Source organism: Hypanus sabinus, chromosome 8 (genome assembly GCF_030144855.1).
Source record: "Hypanus sabinus isolate sHypSab1 chromosome 8, sHypSab1.hap1, whole genome shotgun sequence".
NCBI lineage: Eukaryota > Metazoa > Chordata > Chondrichthyes > Myliobatiformes > Dasyatidae > Hypanus > Hypanus sabinus.
The window spans coordinates 13,631,763-13,654,783 of record NC_082713.1 but is presented as its reverse complement, the minus strand read 5'-3'; the positions used below and the strand labels follow the sequence as shown (position 1 = coordinate 13,654,783).

Sequence of the window (23,021 nt, the reverse complement as noted above, 5' to 3'; positions counted from 1 at the left end):
TATCAGGACTCGAAGGAATAATGGATTTATTCAAGCTAATGCCATTTCTATTCTGCAAATCTAAACATAAATCATCAAAGTACACAGGAAATTCATGTGCAACAAAGCAAAACTAAATTACGATCCATATCCGAGCACTTTTGCTGCACTGTGCAAATACACACATGTTTTTATGACAGATTACGGCAATTCGAAGGGCATGTTTCTGCATATTGAATCTATCAACAGATGTGGTGAAAATAACACATCAACCAATATATTTGCAAGGGTGATGAAAGCCCAATTTGGCGATCCTTGGAAATGATTCCCGCTTTATCAGCCAATATTTCAGATTAATATCACACACGAGTAGGCTTAATGTGTTGTTACAACAGAGATAAAACCAAGAGGTAATTAACAAATCAGATCGAATGCTGAGCTTCTTCAGCAGTGAGTAAGAGTGTCAACAGAAGTGACATATTCCTACAAATAATAGTAATCGTCCAGACGCTTACAGCTTAAAAAAAATATATCACTGTGATTGAAAAGTCCGAGGCTGTGATCAATTACTTCCGATTTAGATTCTGTTTAAACTCACTGGGTGTGAAACACTTTTATTTGTTATTTCATAAAATTAACAAGAGTGGCTGTTGTAACTTTTGTAAATTTTCTGTATTTACAGGAAATTAGAAATCATTGACTATCAGAGTTAACCATTTCTTCCATTCCCCACTCTGGTCCCCCTCTTACCTGACTATCACTTCCCCCAATGAAGGGTCTCTGCCCAAAATGTTGACTCTTTATTCCTCTCCAATGATGCTGCCTGACCTGCTGAGTTCCTCTAGCATTCTGAGTCTGTTGATCTAGATTTCCAGCACTTACAGAATCTCCCATGTTTAGAGTTAACCATTTGTATTCATCTTAAGCAAGGAGAACATTGGGTCTAATTTCACAGATTCTGGGTGTCCAAGAATAAATCCGAGGGCAAAATTTTTACAAAATGATCCCAGAAATGAAAGGCTTAACCTTTGAGAGCATTTCATATCTATAAATTTGTACACAATGGAGTTCAGAAAGAAGGGAGGGGAAGTTTATTGAAATCTTTTGGAATACTGAAAGGCCTGAATAGATTGGAGATGGAGAGGCTCTTTCCATTAATAGAAGTTGAGGATCAGAAAGCACAGCTTCAGAATAAAAAGGACATCCCTTTAAAATGGAGATGAGTAGGAACTTCTTCACCCAGAGAGTAGTGAATCTGTCAAATCTGTTGCTACAGAAGGGTGTGGAGGCCATGTCAAGGGATAGATTTAAGGCAAAGATTGATTGGTAAGGGGGGTAATTGTAAGGGGGAGAAGGTGGAAGGATGGAGTTGAAAATGAGCAATGTTTGAATGGTGGAACAGAGCCAATAAGCCAAAATGCCTAATTCGGCTCCTATATCTCAAGGTCTGCTGGCCTTTTCTTAAAATCTTATTTTACATTCTTAAACTGACATAAAACAGATTAACATCCTAGAAAATCACCACCATGGTGCTGCTATCTTTGTTATTATTTGGCTCGATGTTCTACAGTGATTAAATGTTATAATTCACAAAACATCGTGATAGTTATGATTTATTTGGAGAATAAAATCAGAGCTTGCTGGTAATACATGTGAGGTCAGCCAGCTTCCATGGACTGAGAACGAGAGTTAACGTTTCAGATCAATAGTGCTTCTTCAAAACAACACCAGCAGAAAACTAGTCAGCTCATCCTTCTAAACGGTGCAAAAGAGCTGGAGGAACTCAGCAGGTCAGATAATGTCAGTGGAGGGAAATGAAGAGCCACTGTATCTGGTCATGACCCTTCATCAGAGCTGGAAACAAAGAAGGGAGAAAGCAGGTATAAAAAGATGGGAAGGGATGGGGAATGGGTGGAACAACAGCTAGTTATCTTCCCTCTTTGTCTCCAGCCCTGATGATGGGTCTAAGTCTGAAACACTAACTGTTCATTTCCCTCCGTAGATACTGCCTGACCTGCTGGGTTCCTCCAGTTTTTTTTGTGTCTTTCTCCAGATTTCCTGTGAGCTGCCTACAAAACAAAACTCCATTGCCAGTTTTGCCCTGCTTTCAGTTAACTGTCAGGAACAGTTATTACCTGCAACCATCAAACTCCTGAACCAGCATAGGTAACTTCAATAACCACTGCTCTGAATTGATTCTACAACCAATAAACACACTTCCAAGGACTTTAAAACTCATGATCTCAGTACTTTTATTTGCAGTTGTCTTCTTTTGCACATTGGCTGTTTGTAGGTCTGTTTATACATAGTTTTGCATTAAATTCTATTATATTTTTTCCTGTAAATGCCTGCAAAAATTGAATTTGAAGATAATCTATTGGTTTTTGATAATAAATTTACTCTGAACTTTGAGATTTCCAGCATCTGCAGTCTCTCATGTATCTAGACCTAAATGTTGACTGTAGTCTTTGACTTTATGACCACATTAATATATTCTTGGAAGGCACAAACCTGTGGCCTGTTCAAAGATTCAAAGTACACTTATTATCAAAATATGAATGCAATATACAACCCTGAGATTCATCTTTCCACAGGCAGCCATGAAACAAAGAAACACCTCTGATCCTGTGATGAGGATTGACTCATGGACCTCTAGTTTTCTCCTCCTAAAACCAATAATCAGTTACTTGGTCTTGCTGACATCAAGTAAGAAGTTGTTGTGGCACCACTGAGATTTTCAATCTCCCTCCCATATGCTGATGTGTCACCACCATTGGTTCAGCCAATGACAGTGGTGTCATCAGCAAACTGAAATATGGCATTGGAGCTGTGCTTAGCCGCACAGTCAGACTGCAAGTATAAAGCGAAAGCAGGGGCTAAGCCTTGTGCTGATGGATATTGTGAGGAGATGTTGCTAACCCAAACTAGCTGAGGTCTGTTCAAGTGAGGAGATTGGGATCCAATTTCACAAAGTTACTGAGACCTAGGTCTTGAAGCTTATTGATTAAATTTGAGGGGATAATAGAATATACAGAAGCTAGAAGTCCTGCACCACCAGGTTGAAGAACAGCTACTTCCTTTCAACCATTCAATTTGTGAACTAGACTGTCAGCCCTAATCCCTATAGTTTAGCAAATCTATGACAATTTGATCAATTTGCATTAAAAAAATGGACCTTTTTCCAAAGGTTCATTTTATTGTCAAAGTATGCATGTACAACTTTGATATTCGTCTTCCCCAGATAGCTATGAAATACGGCAAAAACCATGGATGATATTGAAAGAAGACCCCCCACCCCCACCTCCACCGGCATGAAAAAGAAAAAACAAAACTCACGAACCGCAGAATCTCCCACCACCTCCCTCACAGAGAAAAACAGCAACTATAACATCAAATCCCTGACCACCCCCGCAAAAAAACAGCAAAAATAACATCAAATCCCAGACACCCTTACTCACGGAAAAGAACAGCATCAAAACCCTCAACACCCCCTCACATGCAAAAAAAAGCTAACAGATCATCCACCCACAAATCTGCTAGAAGAAACCACCAAAAAACTGAAGAACAATATACAGTCCAACAATCACATAAATCTCATAATAGCAAAAACATCTTCCCATCAGCATTCGAGAGCAGCCGCACAAACTCAGTCCTTTCATGAAGAGTAACCGTCACGCCAGGTCTGAACGCAAATGCTGCTGACCCGGCTGTAGATAGTCCTCGCCCCAGTAGCCTCCACTGACCCCTCCGCATTCACCTCAATTCTTCAGTCTACCTTGAAGCTTCGAATTAGAGTTGCTCATGACCCTACAACCCATCTCTGGTCATCTCCATGGGTCTGCTCATCTTCTCAGCCCTTTTCGGATCCCGCTCTCTGGTCTTTTCCACAAGGCTGCTCTCTGGGCACTGCAGAGTGTTAAATCATTGGATTGAATGGTCCAGTGCTTTTGCCCTTTGTACTAAAATAATATTTGTTCTTATTGTGTTTTCCTGTAAAAATTGGGTATAATTTATGTTTATCTTCTGAAACTGCTGAGTTTTTCATCGCACCTGTGCATAAATGTACTTGTGCATATTACAATAATCTCAACTTTGACTTTCTACACTATAGCTCAAACCTGACAAAATTCCCTTCATGAATCACTTTGTGATTCTTCGTCCTCAAAATCGGAATCTTTGGGCATCTGCCTTCCAAGTTCAGTGTTACAATTATGAAAGCTTCTCCAAGCATCTCAAAATATCTTAGTGTGGAAGATGGAGAGTGGGTAAGTTATCACCATTGTTACTGTAGTGTGGGTAAATATTAAGACTATTACACTCATACTTTGTTTACCAAGATGATTATCTTCAAGAAATTAGGATTTATAAAAAATTCTAGCCTGACTTCAGAAGAAATTCTTTGATGGGATTGGAACGGCAGTGCACCAGTGCAACTCTGGGTTTAAAATAATAGAATTATTCAGGTGTGGAGGGAGGCCAGAGCCTAGGACAGCCCTTTATAGAATGATCCATTCAGCCTCATCCACCCACTGCTTCTTTCAATGCACCTTTTCATAAGTAGAAACCTAATTATTTTTCATTTTTTGCTTTTTCACAAGCAGCAATGTTCCAAAATAAAATTAATGTGCAAAACATACAAAAATGGGCCAAGATAAGTTCAAGATGCAGGGTCCTGTCCATTCATGGACCCTTGGACGTACTCTGGTTGATGTTGCTGTCTGTAATCTCACTTAGCACCTTATCATTTGTGGCCTGGTCATTTTCTTTGGTCATATGGACCAAGTTCTTTATAATTCTGTCCTCTGAGTGCTCAAGTGGCTGGCTTTTCCTGATGACTGCTATCGGAATCTTGGCCTCCTATTTTGGTAAACATAGTCCTCCAATTGTTGCGGGCATACAGAAGCCCATCGGTAGTGTCTTGGGGCAGATGGAGTATTTCTTTTGTCAGTTTTCCGATCATCCAGTCTCAGTCTCTGAGAACATTTTGCAATTTCTCACCAGCTGGTCTAGAGGGCAATTGGAATGCTGGAATTTGGAGCCCGATAGTTGAAGCTTGGAGGCCTGTCCTGGGATTGTAGTTGGAGGTCTGTCCATGTGTGTGGGTGGGAGGGAAGGAAGGGGATTGTTTTGCTGCTTGTTGTGCTCTTGTTCTATAACATCCCTGTAAATTTTCTCTGCACCCTTTTGATCTTATTGATACATTTCTTGTAGGTAGGTGATCAGAACTGTTCTCCTTCAGGCAGAAGAGGTTTATATGGGACTTGACTAAGATATGTAAATTATAAAGGGTATGAATGACAATAGGAAACCTTTCCCCCATATCAGAGGGAGATAAAAATAAAGGGCATTGACTTAGCGGGCAAGGGAGAAAATAGAGGGGAACCTTCTTCACCCAGAGTGGCAAGTACCTGGAATCCACTGCGTGAGTGGTTGAAGCTGGGGTACCAGCAGCATTCAAGTGTTTTGACAAAAACATAACCATCGTAACATAGAATGGTAAGGATTAAGTGCCAGGAATGAAGATAGATGTCTGACTTCCACTAATTTCTCCCCCCTCGCCATTTTCCATTCCCTATTCCGATTCCCCTCTTACCTGCTCATCACCTCGCTCCAGTGCCTCTCCTCCTCCCCTTTCTTCCATGGTCCATTGTCCTCTCCTATCAAATCCCTTCTTCAGCCCCTTACCACTTTTACCTATCACCTCCCAGTTTCTTTGTTCATCCCTCCTTCACTATCCCCCCCACCTTGTTTCACCTATCATCTGTCAGCTTGTACTCCTTCCTCTCCCCCACCCCCCACCTTCTTATTCTGGTCTTCTTAGTCCTGACAAAATCTCTCTGCCCAAAACGTTACTTGTTTATTCTCCAAAGATGCTGCCTGACCTGCTGAGATCCCCCTGCATTTTGTGTGTTGCTCAACATTTGCAGCATCTGCAGAATCACTTGTTTATACATAGCACACACACTTAGCTCTTAGCCCAGCCTTCAAACTCAAGAATTATCCAGAAACCTGAGACAATGAACCCAAAGACAAAGTAACACAAGTTTGAATTTTACATAATTCAACTACTCAATAAGTCACAGTACAAATTCACATCCAAAATCATACTACTCTTTTAATGTAAATTTTGCATCTGACTATCCAGTCATCTTGTTTAGATTCAACAAGTATCAGTAATTTGCAACAAAAGCTACGAGCCAATATTTTAACTGTGCAGTGGAGGGTAAACCAAAAGGCAGAAAAGACCACAAATCTTTGCTCATGGAAGCTCAGTTAAATTAAAATCCAACGTGGGTCACAAATGCTTCTGCGTTTTTTTTCCTTCACACATGAAAGCAAGCAATTTTCAATTACTTTATGCACCAGTACATCTACTCAGTGTGGTCCTTGCATGTAGAGTACTGCAGAGAATATATACTGACCTGTGATATCACAAGTACTGTACACAAAAGGACATTAAGCTATTTCCCCTCTCCATTTTATACTGCTGCTTATACCCTAATGTAGTGAAGATAGGGGGAAAGCTGCATCCCACTGAAGGTGGAGAGGAATGAAGTAATCTTCGCAGAAAACCTATGCGATCCCTCGTATTTTGCTGCTAGGTTCACTAATAGAGTCTCCATTTTCAGCCGCTCTGGTGGCATCATCCCAAATGCAATCAGGAGACATTGAAGTTGAGACTTATGAGCACTATTCCCTCTAAGCTGTGCAGGTGCACAGCCGCGCGGTAACTAAAACGCTCCCTGTGCATCGCCTTTGTTGCCGCACAGCTGGAATTGGATGCAGCTAGAAAAAGTTTACGAAATGTGAAAGATGTTCTTTGTTATTTCAATTAATAAGCAAAATCAAAAGTATGCTATTTTTCAATTTTCACTTTAAATATTCATAGTATGAATATTATAAAAGAAACTATTTAAAGAATCACACAGTTTTCAGGCCATGTAAATTTTCCTGCTTAGAGCAATGGTTAGTCTGTGCAGCTGTTAAAAAAAGTAGAGAGAACATTGCTTATAAGTGTCACTCCAGTGTCTGAACAATAGCCCAGAGTGCTGGTGGTTTCCAAAATATTAAGCACTACAAACAGTTCTGTAATAAATACCAGCATTTTGTTTTTACAAGAAGCAACTCTGAATTCTATTCACTGCTTACAATAAAGATCAATAGTCATGAGAAAACCAAAATCTTGCTTCTGGAGAAAGCAGCCTCATTTTTAAAACACAATTCTATTATCCAAGTCAGTTCTATTAATATAAAAAAGGTGTGTTTTATCCCTATAAATAATTAGTTTCCTAATTCTTGCAAACTGATCCAATTTAGATAAAATGTGTAACCAGAATGCAACGGATATTTCAATAAAATAGGGCAAAATTTGACAGGGTTAATCATGCATTTTGGCAATTCAGGTAATAAAGCACTAGTGAGTCATTGACAAATGTCGTCAAATTTCCAAATTTCATTGGATTTGAACAATATTTGTAAGAAAACATGAAATATCCTGATATATAATATCTATATATACAGTCCACAGGCAATATTTCAAATACCACAGTAAAGCACAAAAAATGAAATATATTTCTACTAAAATAGTGCACACGTTAGTGTTATAGGAATATATAAGATTTCAAAAGCATACTGCTTGTTGCCAGGTCATTTGGATATCTTACAGACTGAACTACACTTAACATTTTCTATACAAATTAGTGTTTCAGCAGCTGTAATAATTACTAAGTTGTTTTGAAAACACAAAATGAAGTACACAATGTTAAATTGTAAACAGAAATCAGCCCCTTTTAGCTTCTGTCTCTACTTTCAGCTCCAGATTTTCCACCGGTTACATAATCTACTATATTTAAAATTCTATATTGCTATTTTACATTTGGTCACATTAATATGTCCACGTCTCCTTCGTGGTCTTCCTCAGCCACCTTCACGGAGAGCACTTCCTCGTTCAGGAAAAGGCCGCTCAATCTTTCTTTCCTTGCCTGGCGCTGCTCTTTCAGCTGGCGCTTACGCATTGCTTTCTGTTGCAGTTTACGCTGTTTGGATCGCTTCTGCCAAACCATTCAGGGTAGGGTGGGAGGGGGAAGAGAGAATGGGGATGAGGGCGAGAGAGACAGAGCATGAGAGAGAGTGAGAGGGAAAACAGTAGAAGGAAAGTTACTAATTGTCACATCTATACACTTTAAAGACTTGCAAATTTCCCAAAATATCCAGAAAACCGAGCTTATTGGTAGTAACAGATCTAAAAACTCCACACAAATCTTCATTTAGTCTTATTCAGACTTTTTGTGCAACTCTGGCTGCCCCATGAATGGAAGTTTTGAGAGAGGGTGCAGAAGAGCATAATTCAGATGCTGCCTGGATTACAGGGCAAAAGCTACAAGCAGAGGTTCAGCAAACTTACGTTGTGTTCTCTGAGGCTGAGTGGACCTGATGGGAGATTATAAAATTCTGAGAAACATTGATGGGGTAGGCAGAATCTAATCCCCAGGGTACAAATGTCAAGTACTAGAGGACACTCATTTCAGGTGAGGGAGGGGATGGGAGATGTGGGGAGGATGTTTAAAGGAGATGTGAGCAATATTTTTTTTACACTGAGTGGTAGGTGTCTGAGACGGGCTGCCGGAGGAGTAGTGGAAGCTGCTATTAGACATGAATATAGAGAGAATGGATGAAGCAGGATCATGTATGACCATAAAACATTGGAGCAGGATAAGGCCATTCAGCCTATCAATTCTGCTCTACTATTTGATCATGGCTGATTTATTTTCCTTTAAAATCGAATTGTCCTGCCTTGTCTTAGTAACCAGAAGAAATTTACATTTACTTGGATTTGTGCTTGGCACAGACGCCATTGGCCAAAGGGTCTGCTCCTGATCTGTACTGCTCTGAGTGATAATATAGCAGTTAATATTTAGGAACATTTGATGGCTCTGTGCCTGAACTCACTGGAGTTTAGAAGACTGAGGAGGATCTTATTAAAACCTATCAAATATTGATAGAGTATATATGGAAAGGATGTTTCCTGCAGTGGGAGATTAGGATCAGTGGTACAGCCTCAGAATACAAGGACAAACCTTTAGAACGGGGATGAGTAGGAGTGGAGGACTAGTCATTGAGGAGATTTATAATTGAATACTTCTTGATTAGTAAGGGTGTCAAAGGTTACGAGGAGAAGGAAGGAGAATTAAGTTGCGAAGGATCAATTGGCACAGCAGATCAAATGGGCCAAATGGCCTAATTCTGCTCTTTTGTTTTATGGTTGAAAAGCTGGAGTACATTGCTAGGAAATTTAGCACAGCAAGAAAACATACTGAAATATGACGTTTAACTCATAGTTCAGAGAGTGCACCCCTAAATATTAGGGGAGTCTGGGTGTTGGGCACCAGAATATTATAACTAACTGAACCTTACAACGACAGTAAATACAACTATTTTAAAAGAATGGTCTCTTACCTTCGAGTCTCTTATCCTGTCAGCAGCACTGGTGGACAGGTTACTGTCACTGTGAGCTCGGCTCATGTTGGCGCTTGATGCTGACGCGGAGTTGCTGCCGCTGGATCCGCTGCTGCTTGCTGAACTTACCAGGCTCCCACTGCTGCTGCTGGCTCCACTCAGGCCGCCGACCCCACAGCCGGCGTAACTACCCCTTCTCCAGCTTTCACGCACGGATCGCTGGCGGGCACCATGCTCTTTAATGTAATTCCTTACCTAAACAGGACACAACGCATTAAATGGGCTGATCACTCACACTGCGCCCAACATATATGGTATCAACACGAACATGGCACAGTAGCAAGGCAGGTACTTTGAGGACATTTAACAGACTCTGAGATAGGCATGTGGATAACAGAGAAATGAGAGCTATGCGGGAAGCAAGGGTTAAATTGATCTTGAGAGTACTTTTTAAGGGTCAGCACAACATGGTGGGTCAAAGGGCCTTTACTGTGCTGTACAGTTCTATTTATAGAATTGTATGACACATAATGCACAAATTGTGATCTCTCTCCTAGAGTAAGGATTTTGAAGGAATTGCTTGAGCTATCATCACAACAGCTAATATGAGGGGAAATCATTTTAAGGTGACTGGAGGACAGTATAGGGTGGTGTCAGAGGGAAGATTTTTAACAAGAGAGTGGACAATGTGTGGAATGTGCTTCCAGAGGTGGTGGTACAGGCAGATATATTAGGGAGATTGAAGAAACTCAGATAGGCACGTCGATCAGGTGGTCAAAAAAAAAAATGGAGGGCTATGTGGAGGGAAGGATTATATTGATCATAGAGCAGATTAAACGGTCAGCAGAACATCGTGGGCCAAAGGACTGGCACCGTGTGGTACTGTTCTATGTTTTATATTTTATGTTAGCAAAGCAGTTAGCATAATGCTTTACAGTGCCAGCAAACAGAAGATCAGGGTTCAATTCCCGCCACCGTCTGTAAGAGTTTGCACAGTATGTTCTCCCTGTGTTAGTGTTGGTTTCCTCTGGGTGCTCTGGTTTCTTCCCACATTCCAAAGACATACGAGTTAGGATTAGTGAGTTATGGGCACACTATTTTAGAACTGGACGTATGGTGACATCTGGGAACAGCCCTGAGCACACCCTCGGGCAATGGTGGCTGTTGACGCCAACTACACATTATATTGTATATTTTGTGCACGTGATAAATAAAGCTAATCTCAATCTCTAAATGTGCACGGAATTTAAAAAAAAAACAAACAGAAATCCGTACTTGTTAAATGCAGATTACGTTTCTGTCGTCATTATACAGTGAAAAGTAACCACGTCAGTCACATCTTCAGGGGAATACACAGCTTCCATTACATATTGAGATTTACCTGTTTTAACTTTTCATCCGTCAAACAGTTGAGTTCAATTATAAATTCACTATCTGTGGGTGAAATCTGAGCATTTGGGTCAATGATTTTAATAATGTCAAGTTGCTCCCGGAGTCCCATTTCTGTACTAACTTTACGACTCAAGTACTCAATGTATTCAACCTGCAACAAGAAGAAATAGCAAGCAAGTTAACACTAACAAGCAAATGAACATATTATACACCTTAATATTATTAATGCAACCAAATAGAGTATAAGATTTTTGTTTTACAGTTTAATTTTCCTTACAATTGTGGATCAGGAAGAGGAAGTCAGGAGAACACACACTAGCAGCTCTACCTCACTAGGAGTTTCAGGAGATTGATATATCATCAAAAATTCTTGCAAACTTCAACAGATGTACAGTGGCGAGCATTCTGACTGGGTGTATCACAGCCTAGAGTGGAGCTTCCAATGCACCAAATCGTAAGAGAGCTGCAGGGAGTTGGAGATTAAGTCAGCTTCATTATGGGAACAACCCTCCCCACTATGGGGGACAGCTTCAAGAGTCTGTGCCTCAAGAAGGTAACATCTATTATTAGGGATCCTCACTATCTGTTACACACCCGCTTCTCATTACCACTGTCAGGGAGGAGGTACAGGAGGCTGAAGGCTGGCACACAATGTTTAGGAGCAGTTCCTTCTCTGCCATCTGATTTCCGAATGTCTGTAAACCCTTGTCATTCCTTTTTATTTGCACTGTCTATTTATTATATAGTAATTTTACAATGTTGCCCTGTATTGCTGCCGCAAAACAGCAAATTTCATGTCCATAAGAGCATCAGACAAAAGAGCATAATTAGACCATTCAGCCCATTCCAATCATGGCTGATTTATTATCCCTCTCAACCCCATTTTCCTGCCTTCTCCCTGTGACATCCTTACTAAACATGAAACTATCAACCTCTACTTCAAATGTACTCGGTGACTTAGTCTCCACAGCTGCCTGTGGCAATGAATTCCACAGACCCTCTGACTAAAGAAATTCCTCCTCATCTCTGTTCCAAAGGGGCATACTTGTATTCTGAGGTTGTACCCTCTGGTCCTAGATTCCCCCACTATTGGGAAAATCTTTCCAGTCCACTCTGTCTAGGTCTTTCAATATTTTATAGGTTTTAATGAGAACAGAATCAGCATATGATGTGAAATTTTGCTGTTACGGAGCAACAGTACTTTGCGATACAGAAAATAAAAACTGTAAATTACAGTAAGTATATATTTACTGTAATTTACAGTTTACATATAGTTAAATTAAATAATTAATGCAAAAAGAGAAAAAAAACGTGAGGTAATGTTCATGGGTTCAATGTACTTTCAGAAATTGATGGCAGAGGAGATCCCCTTCATTCTTCTAATCTTCAGTGAGTACAAGCCCAGAGCCATGAAATGTTCCTCATATGCTATCTGCTATATTACCTAATGTTAGTTCCGCCAGCACTTTGTGTACTGACACTGCAAATAGTTGTGAAGACAATCATATTGTTGTTTTCATAAAACTATGATATGGATTGAAGGATTAAATGTTCAGCTGTACAGTGGGCAGATTTCTCTGACCTCAGTCCCACGAGTACAGTATTAATTGTTATGCTTTTTCCAAGGAATTATTATGATTTTTAATATTGGAAAGTACAACTCTGAGATCATACAAACAGCATAAAAATCCATAAGGTTTCCCTTAAGGAAGATATTTGACTTCTATAAGTATGCAAAGTGATTGCCATTTTTACCATAATTGTGTGGGATTGTGTGGGTATCAATTTAAAGCTCTATCAGAATCTTATAAAAACTTTTGTGTTATAAATTATTTAACTTTAATTCTTGTTTGCCTGGGGCAGTATTATTTTCATGAGTAAAAAATTGACCTTACAAACACAATTCAAATTGAAACTTGTGGGAAACATTATTCCTCAAATACAAATTTAAACAGATTAAACTGCAATCTTCAAGACACTGAGAAGTAATCGATTTTACTATAAAATGTGATAGACTTCTTTATATATTGCACAGTCAACACTGCCCTTGTATATATGAATATTGTTATTGGCATGGCTTTATTCAAATGATCAAATAATGGAATATTTTAGCACTATGCTCTTCCCCAGCCCGCTAAACAGGATATCTTTTATTTTGTTAATACCCAAGCACCACATCGCAGCTGTTCCCATGTCCCTACTGCTCCAGAGTCTGCAGAATTGGTCTCTACAGTCACCACCGATTGTGCTGTCGCTCCTGAGGACTCTTCTTCCCTCCTGATCTTCTCAAGTGAAGGAACAGCCATCATCATCATCTTTTAAATTTTAACTTATCGGATCCAAGTCATTTCAAAGGTGAACATATTACACTAGTACAGACCTTGGCCACACGGACAAGTTAAGCTGCAGGACCACGACCATACCCACACAACCACACGCACGCGCACAGACATGGCCTCACAAAAAAAAGCTGGAAGAACTCAGCAGGTCAGGAGGGAAATGAGCAGTCAAAATTTCAAGTGAAATATACAGGCATCCATTAGTCTCGAGAGACCATGGATTTGCCCCTTGGAAAGTTTCCAGGGCACAGGCCTGGGCAGGGTTGTACGGGAGACCACCAGTTGCCCATGCTGCAAGTCTCCCCTCTCCATGCCATCGATGTTGTCCAAGGGAAGGGTAAGGGATGATACAGCTTGGCACCGGTGTCATTGCAGAGCAACGTGTGGTTAAGTGCCTTGCTCAAGGACACAGCACGCTGCCTTAGCTGAGGCTCAAACTCGCAACCTTCAGATCACTAGATCAACTCCTTAATCACTTGGCCACGCGTCAAGTAAAATATCTTCAACACTATCAAAATCAGGTTTAATATCACCAGCATATGTCATGAAATTGGTTAACCTAGCGACAGCAGAACCAGGCAATAAATGGTAAATACAGAAAGCAAATAAATAGATGAGTTACAGCAAGTATATATATATATATATATATATATATGTATATTAAATAGTTAAATTAAAAATAGTACAAAAACAGATGTAATAAAAAAGTGAGGCAGTGTTCAGTTTCAATGTCCATTTAGAAATTGGATGGCAGAGGGGAAGAAGCTGTTCCTGAATCACTGAATGTGTGTGTGCCTTCAGGCTTCTGTATCTCCTTCCTGATGATAACAGTGAGAAGAGAGCATGTCACAAACAAGAGAAAATTTGCAGACGCTGGAAATCCAATCAACACACACAAAATGCTGAAGGAACTCATAGGCCAGGCAGCATCTACGGAAAAAAAGTCGACGTTTCGGGCTGAAACCCTTCTTGCTGAAGAGGGCATGCCCTGGGCGATGAGGGTCCTTAATAATTGACATCACCATTCTGAGGCACCACTCCTTGAAGATGTCCTGGTTACTACGGAGGCTAGTATCCATGATGGAGCTGACTAATCTAACAACTTTCTGTAGCTTCTTTCAATTCTGTACAGTATCCACTCCTCCCCCCACCCGTACCAGACCATGACACAGTCAGTCAGAATGGATTCCACAGTACACCTGTAAAAGTTTTCAAGTGTTTTAGGTGACAAACCAAATCTCCTCAAACTCCTGATGAAGTATAGCCATTGCTTTGCCTTCTTTATAGCTGCATCAATGTGTTGGGACCAGGGTCAGGGGTATTCACACCCAGGAACTTGAAATTGCTCACTCTCTCCAATTCTGATCCCTGCATGAGGATTGGAACATGTTCCCTCATCTTACCCTTTCTGAAGTTCACTATCAGCTCTTTGGTCTTACTGATGTTAGATGCAAGGTTGTTCCTGCAACACCACTCCACTAGCTGATCTATCTCCCTCCTGTGCACCCCTGCATCTCCATCTGAAATTCTGGCAACAATAGTTGTAACATCAGCAAATTTATAGATGGCATTAGAGCTATGTCTAGCCATATAGTCATGAGTGTTGAGAGAACAGAACAGTGGGCTAAGCGAACATCCCCGAAGTAAACCAGTATTGATCATCAGTGAGGAGATGTTAGTAGCAATCAGCACACATTAGGGCCTTCCAGTTAGGAAGTTGGGGATCCAATTGCAGAGGGAGATACAGGGGCCTAGGTTTTGTAGCTTTTTGATCAGGATTGTTAGAATGATGGTGTTAAATGCTGAGCTATCATCAACAGCATCCTGAATGTACACTCTAGTATCAATTGCTTGATGACAATATAAGTATTTGTATTGTATTGGATGCATTGTCCAGGTGACCTAAGGCCGTGTGAAAAGCAATTGAGATTATGCTTATCATGGACTTACTGTGGTCACAGGCAAATTGCAGTGGGTCCAGGTCCTTGCGGAGGCAGGAGTTAATTCTAGCCATGACCAACATCTCAAAGCATTTCATCACCGTAGATATGAGTGCTACTGGATGATAGTCATTAAGGCAGCTCACACAACTTTTCTTGGGCACTAGTATAATTGAAGCAGGTGGGAACTTCTGATCGTAGCAGTGTGAGATCGAAGGTCCCATTTCCATGCTCTAAACTCTATGACACTCTGTCATACAATATATATCTTTAGGGGGAAAATCTATGAATGACAATAGGTTACTAACAATGCTTTTGTTACAGTTTACACTGTTTACTAACTATCTACCAGATTGAAGCACAACTGGCTCAATCCAGTACATAAAAGCAGCCAGTCTAGACTTCAGAAGTTTGGAGAAGAGGGGACTTCAATCAGAACCAATCAGGAGTGGTTTGGAGCAGTGCAACAGAGCTTTGACCAGTGGCCAATCAGCGTTTGGGATTGATTAGAAAGCGCAAATTAAAGGAAGGCGGGACAGTGTTTCGGCCTTCAGCTGAGTGGACATAGTGGTGGTCATATGGCTTTAGCTCTTCGAGGTTTCATTGAAGAGAGGCTTGAAGCAAAAGAAAGAAAAGCTCCAAGTTTTGTCCTTTTCCTTTTTACATCTGCTCAGCTAGGACAGCAGAGACCACAGGCTCCTCTTGCAGGATTTGGGAAAGCAAGGAGACCTCCAGTGGCCCTCACCACTACAGCTGCGAGAACTACATTCAGCTGCAGCTTCTAACAAACCGGGTTAAGAAGCTGGAGCTGGAACTTGATGAACTCTGGATCAGTCAGGAGACTGAAGGGGTGATGGAGAGGACATATAGAGAGGTAGTTACATCCAAGGTGCAGGACACAGAAAACTGGGTGACAGTCAGGAAGGGAAAAGGGGTTAAGGAGGTAGTGCAGAGTACCCTTGTGGTCATCCTCAACAACAGGTATATCACTTTGGATACTGGGGTGGGGGGGGGGGGGGGGGGTGACCTAACAGAGGAAAGGTACAGTAGTCGGGTCTCTGTGACTCATAAAGGAAGGGGAAGAAGAGGCACGCTGTGGTGATAGGGGATTCATTAGTTAGGGGCATGGACAGGAGGTTCTGTGGGCGAGAACAAGATTCCCGGATGGTATGTTACCTCCTGGGTGCCAGGGTCTGGGATATCTCAGATTGAGGCTTCAACATTCTTAAGTGGGTGGGTGAACAGCCAAAAATCGTGGTCCACATAGGTACCAATGACATGGATAGGACAAGTGATAAGGTTCTGCACAGGGAGTTCAGGAAGTTAGGTATGAAGTTCAAGGGCAGGTCCTTCAGGGTTGTGAAGTCAGGATTGCTACCAGTGTCACAGGATAGTGAGGCCAGAACTAGGAAGATTATACAGTTTAACGTGTGGCTAAGGAGTTGGTGTAGGAGGGAGGGCATAAGACCTTTGGATCATTGGGCTTTCTTCCAGGGAAGGTGGGACCTGTACAGGAGGGACGGTTTGCATGTGAACTGGAAGGGGTCAAATATCTTAGCAGGAAGGTTTATTAATGTTGCACGGTGGGGTTTAAACTTGAGTTGCAGGGGGATGGGTACCAGAGAGCCAGACTGGTTAGTAGAGGGGTCAAGGAGACAGATGTTGGCAAAACCTCAGATAAAATTAGGAATGAAAAGGTTGAGCATGGTGCAATAAAATTGAAAAGGGTGAATACAGGACTGAAGGTGTTGTATCTGAATGTGCGCAGCATACAGAATAAGGTAGATAAACTTGCAACATAGTTGCAGGTTGGCAGGCATGATGTTGTAAGCATCGCTGAATCATGGCTGAAATATTATAGCTGGGAACTTAATGTCCAAGGACACACATTGTAATGAAAGGATGGGCAGGAAGGCAGAGGGCTCAGCATTGCTCCGTTGGTTAAAAAAAGTGAAATCAAATCATTTGAAAGAGGTGACAGAGGGTCGGAAGGTATTGAATCATTGTGGATAGAACTAAGGAACTGCAAGGCTAAAAAACCCTGATAGGAATTGTATACATACCCCCAAACAGTAGTAAGAATGTGGTCTACAAATTACAACAGGAGATAGAAAATGCACGCTAAAAGGGCAATGTTACAATGGCCATGGGGGACTTCAATATGCAGGCAGATTGGGAAAATCAGATTGATACTGGATTACAGAAGGGGGAATTTCTAGTGCCTACAAGATGGCTTTTTAGAGCAGCTCATGGTTGAGCCCAATAAGGGATCAGCTATTCTGAACTGGGTGTTGTGCAATGAACCAGAATTTTTTAGAGACCTGAAGGTAAAAGAACCCTTAGGGGGGGCAGTAATCATATGATTGAATTCACCCTGAAATTTGAGAAGGAGCTAAATTCATATGTACCAGTATTACTGTGGAGTAAAGGGAATTACAGAGACATGATAAAGGAGTTGGCCAGAATTGATTGGAAAAGAACACTGGCAGAGATGACAGCAGAGCAGAGGCTGGAATTTCTGGAAGCAATTCAGAAGGCACAGGATATATACATACCAAAAAAGAAGAAACATTTTAAAGGAAAGATGACACAAAGAAAGTCAAAGCCAATGTAAAAGCTTTGGACAGGGCATAAAATAGAGCAACGATTAATGGGAAGTTAGAAGATTGGGAAGTTTTTAAAAATCAACTAAAGGCAACTAAAAAGTCGTTAGAAAGTAAAGATGGAATACAAAAGTTAGCCAGCCAATAATATTAAAGAGAATACCAAAAGTTTCTTCAGATACAAAAGGACTTAGACAGATTAGGAGAATGGGCAAATAAATGGCAGATGAAATACAGTGTCGGAATGTGTATCATTATGCATTTTGGTAGAAGAAATGAAAGGGTTGACTATTTTCTAAATGGAGATAAAATACAAAAAACAGGTGCAAAGGAACTTGTAAGTCCCTGTGCAGGATTTCCTAAGGTTAATTTGTAGGCTGAGTGGTGAGGAAGGCAAATGCAATGTTAGCATCCATTTCAAGAGGATTAAAATATAAAAGCAAGCTTGTAATATTGAAACTTTATAAAGCATTGATGAGGGCTCACTTGGAATACCGTGAGCAGTTTTAGGCCTCTTAGAAAAGGGTTCAGAGAAGGTTCATAAAAATGATTCCAGGATTGAATGTCTTGTCATACCAAGTGTCTGAATGCTCTGGGCCTGTACTCACTAGAATTCAGAACAATGAGGGGTGACCTCATTGAAACCTATCAAATGGTTAAAGGCAGCAATACAGTGGATGTGGAGATAATGTTTCCTATGGTGGGAGTGTCTAAGACCAGCGTACACAACCTCAGAATTGAGTGGTGCCTTTTAGAAAAGAGATGAGGACTAATTTCTTTAGCTAGAGTGGTATATCTGTGGAATTTTTTTTTTACCACAAGCAGTGGTGGAGGCCAAGTCTTTATGTATATTTAAGGTTGATAGATTTTTGATTGGTCAGAACATGAAGGGATATAAGGAGAAGTCAGGAGATTGAAGGTGAGAAGAAAATCGGATCAGCCATGATGAAATAGCGGAGCAGACTAAATGGCCTAATTCTGCTCCTATATCTTATGGTCTTATAATTAGTTAATGGTGCATTATATAGTGAATCAATCATAAACAAAACATTCGTGGTATGTGAGCAGCTTATGAACTGAATGTCTTGTTCAGGTATTTCAGGGAATACTTAACAAGTCAAACATGGGCCAGAGATGGCAAGCCTCTTCCTTTGGGTACATGGCTATGTTTATCCTTAAAAAGACAAAATTTATTTGAAGAATTGTTCAAATCACAGTGGCAAGACTTTAACTTGTGTTGCTGATCATTACCTCCAAAACATCTGAATTGCAAACCAGGTAATGTTGGGCAGCATGATAGTGTAGCAGTTAACGCAACGCTATTACAGTGTTCAGTGACAGACTTCCATTCCCTCCAGGGTCAGTAAGGGGTTTACACATTTTCTTTGTGACAGTCTGGGTTCCTCCAGGTCTCCAATTTCCTGCCACATTCCAAAGAGTACAGGTTAGAGCTAGCAAGGTGGGGGCATGCGATGATGGCACCAGAAGCATGGTGACAGTTGCAGACTGTCCCCAGCACATCCTCCAACTATGTTCGTCATTGACGTAAATGACATATTTCACTGTAGGTTTCAGTGCTTCAATGTACATTTGACAAAGCTAATCTCTCTTACGTAACCACAATGCTAACTCCGTTATGTTAATGATTGCTCAATCATCCCACAGAAGATGTGAAACCAAAGACCAAGTACCTGCTCGTCATTGGTCATTGCACTCCACGGAAGCTCATCCAAACTTCTGTGCTGCTTACTTCTTCTCTTTAGAACGGGGCACGGAGAACTAGTGACGCTGGGAACCACATCAGACAAGACATCACTTCCACTGGCAAAATCACTGCTAGCCAGCTGCAAAAGAATCAGTAAATGTTAAGTATGAACCAATAAAAGGTAGATTCAAAACACTGACCTGAACAACGTGACAACAACACCTTTACGATCAGTAAATGTGTTAACTGTAATGCATTTTAAGCCCAACTACACAATTGTAATTAATACCTAACACCAGGTAGGCAGGACACAATCAATATATGTCTTCGCTCCAGAAACATGTTAACTTTCACAGCAATAAGTGTTATTGAACATAGAATATTACTGCACAGTAGGCCCACAATATTATCCCGGCCTTTTAACCTAATGCTTCAATCTAATGCCGAACTCCCATAGTCTTCCATTTTACATTCATCCATGTGCCTATCTAAGAGTCTCCTAAGTCTCCCTGTCTTATCTGCCTAGACTACCACCCCTGATGGTGCATTGCAATCTCTGTGTAAACAAAAACAACCTTTGACATTTTCCTTCAAACATCTTAAAATGATGAGCTCACATATTAGACAAGTCTGCTGTGGAAAACAGTCACTGGCTGTCCTCTCTATCTCTACCTGAAAAACTTTGAGCACTTTACAGAAATTTGCTCAATAGTTAGTGTTCAAAACTGACAATTTGCTACACACAGAACATTTATTTGCCAAGAAAGAACCAAGTCAATATTATTTTTCACCCATTATTTGAAGATGCAGATTTCTCACTGAGTTACAATAGTCACGTGGCCAAGAAATGGCTATATTTCCTACCTTCCTGCAATTTAGCATAATAAATCACAACATTAGAGGCAGGTTCAATTACAATTAAAAGACATTTGTACAGGTGCAAAGTTTAGAGCAGGTTGCAATCTCCAAAGAGGAATTCCTTTTCCATGTAACTCTAAATGCCTGTTTTTGCCCTCTCCTTCAGTCACAGCAAGCACCAAACCCAGTTTTCACTGGATTCTGGAGGATCCGGGAATTGCTCAGACACCATCTTGGGAAGATAAAATGAAGGCCACTTGCTTTTTATGCTGTGGACCCCTACTATTAACCAAGGGGTCTGTGGACCCCAGGTTGGGAACCCCTGGTTTAGAGGGACAAAAGCCAAATGTGAGCAAATGAGAATAGCTGAGGTGAACATCTTGTCCAGCATGGATAAATCAGGCCAAAGGCCCTGTTTCTGTGCTGCATAATTCTCTGACTAGTCATACTTAAATTTAATAGAATAAGCAAAGAAATTGCATCCTTTGATCAAAAAATTGGGCATTAATGAACAGAAGCAAAAGAACGAAAAGAGATATTTTATGTAATAAGCAAAGATTTGGAGTAAATTGTGTCACTTGCTCCATCACTGAAATGTTCTCACAACCAACAGACTCACTTTAAAGAAGTCTTCATCTCATGTTTTCGATATTTTTTGCAAATTTATTTATTATTATTATTTCTTCTTTTTGTGGTTGCCAGTTTGTTGTCTTCTGCACTTTGGTTGAACGCCCTAGTTGGGTTGTCTTTCAGTGATTGTTATGGTTATTATACTATAGATTTATAGAGTATGCCCACCAGAAAATGAATCCGAGGCTTGTATATGGTGACATGTGTACTTTGACAATAAAATTTATTTTGAACTTTGGAAACAGAAATATAACTTTCAAAAAGGGATTAAATATGGAACTGAGAAGAATGATCTCTGTAAGTGGTGAGAGCAAAAACAATTAGCGTTGTTTGACGCATGACAAAAAGCATGCTGTGTTGTGTCTGTACTAACTGAAGTTTAAAAGATTGAAGTGGGGGGGGGGGGATCTTATTGAAACCTATCAAATACTGAAAGACTTAGATAGCGTGGACATGGAGAGGATGTTTCTGACAGTGGACCAGAAGGCATAGCCACAGAATAAAGGGGCATCCCTTCAGAACAGAGATGAGGAGGAATTTATTCAGCCAGAGTGTGGAGAATCTGTGGAATTTATTGTCACAGCCAGATGTGCAGGCCAAGTTATCAATATTTAAAGCAGAAGTTGATAGATTCTTGGTTAGTCAGGGTGTCAAAGATTATGACGAGGAGGCAGGAGAATGGGGTGGAGAGAGATGATAATCAAACATGATGGAATGGTGGAGCAGATTGGATGGGCTAAATTGCCTAATTCTGCTCCTGTGTCATATGGAAAACATGGTTAATGCTAAAACTGCAGGCATAAAATTGTTTAGGCTCACCTGCCACTCAAATTCACTGTCCGACCAATCCCAATAGGTACTGATCGAGGAAGACACATCACTGCAGACACTACCCTCTGGAAAGAGGTCAAAGGATGCATTCTGAGTGAATTCCTGATCATCCAGCAGAGAGTAGCAGTCCTCCTGATCTCCACAGGAAACTGAGGAAAAGAGCTCCTCACTGCATTCGGAGCTGGCAACGCTCGTTCCACAGGAAGTCAAATTCCATCTGCATACAAACAAAATACTTCTAAAATTTTCTGTGAAGTATTAGTACATATTAATACTTCTGATATAATTCAGAATCAAGTTTAATGACACTGGCATACGTCATGAAAGTTGCTGTTTCATAAATTTCAGCAGTAATATATAAAAACAGACTATAAATGAATATATATGTATTAAATAGTGCACATAGTGAGCAAAAATAGTGAGATAATGTTCATGGGTTGGTGAGCTGTGCGTTCAGAGATCTGATGGTGCTTATAAAAGTCCCTCAAATACATGAACCTGCATGAGATCAAAGTGATTAGTGCACTGCTGTTACAGCTTGGGATGTTCTGGAGTTCAGTGTTCAATTCCAGTGACATCTGTAAGGAGTTTGTACGTTCTCCCTGTGACTGTGTGGGTTTTCTTCAGGTGCTCTAGTTTCCCTCCACAGTCCAAAGATGTACCAGTTAGTAGATCAATTGCTCATTGTAAACTGTCCTGTGATTAGGCCAGTGACCTACAGACAAGTTACTGAATGGCATGATTCAATGGTTCGGAAGTGCCTGTTCCGCATTGTATCTCTAAATAAAATCAACTGTTTCTGCTCCAGACAAGGGGAAATACTAGGATAGAAATGTGCGAATGACCGAAGAGGAATTTGTTTTCCATGTTACTCCAAATGTAATCTGTTTTCTCCTTCCCCTTCATATTCACAGCAAGAATAAAACCCAGTTCTCACTGGATTCTGGAGGATCTGGAAATTGCTTGGACACCATATTGGGAAGGTAAAATGAAGGTCATGTGTTTGAGGCATGGGTGTGCAAACTCCACACGGACAGCAGCATTCTCACTGAGTGTATGGTTGTCTTCAGGAGATATTTATTTATTTATATAGAAATACAGCATGGAACAGGCCCTTCCGGCCCAATGACCCGCACCACCCAGCAAACCACCTATTTAACCCTAGCTTAATCACAGGACCAGTTAACCTACTGACTGGTATGTCTTTGGACTGTGGAAGGAAACCAGAGCACCCGGAGGAAATGCACAGTCACAAGAAGAACACACAAACCCTCTTTAAGAGGACACC

The 23,021-nt window shown here is 40.7% G+C and overlaps 1 protein-coding gene across 2 annotated transcripts in view; it reads right to left on the bottom strand.

Moving 5' to 3' along the window:
• Positions 1–6,074: 6,074 nt before the first annotated feature.
• Positions 6,075–23,021, bottom strand: part of fam199x (family with sequence similarity 199, X-linked) — a 36,005-nt gene continuing 19,058 nt past the window's right edge. The window contains exons 3-7 of one of the 2 annotated variants that reach the window (XM_059976712.1): positions 21,722–21,950; positions 19,401–19,553; positions 10,817–10,978; positions 9,436–9,690; positions 6,075–8,030 (exon numbers count right to left, since the gene is read on the bottom strand). In XM_059976712.1, coding sequence (XP_059832695.1) covers positions 7,860–8,030; positions 9,436–9,690; positions 10,817–10,978; positions 19,401–19,553; positions 21,722–21,950 — 970 coding nt within the window. In that variant the 3' untranslated portion in view covers positions 6,075–7,859. The remainder of the gene's footprint in view (positions 8,031–9,435; positions 9,691–10,816; positions 10,979–19,400; positions 19,554–21,721; positions 21,951–23,021) is intronic. The other variant, XM_059976714.1, reaches the window with a different exon arrangement.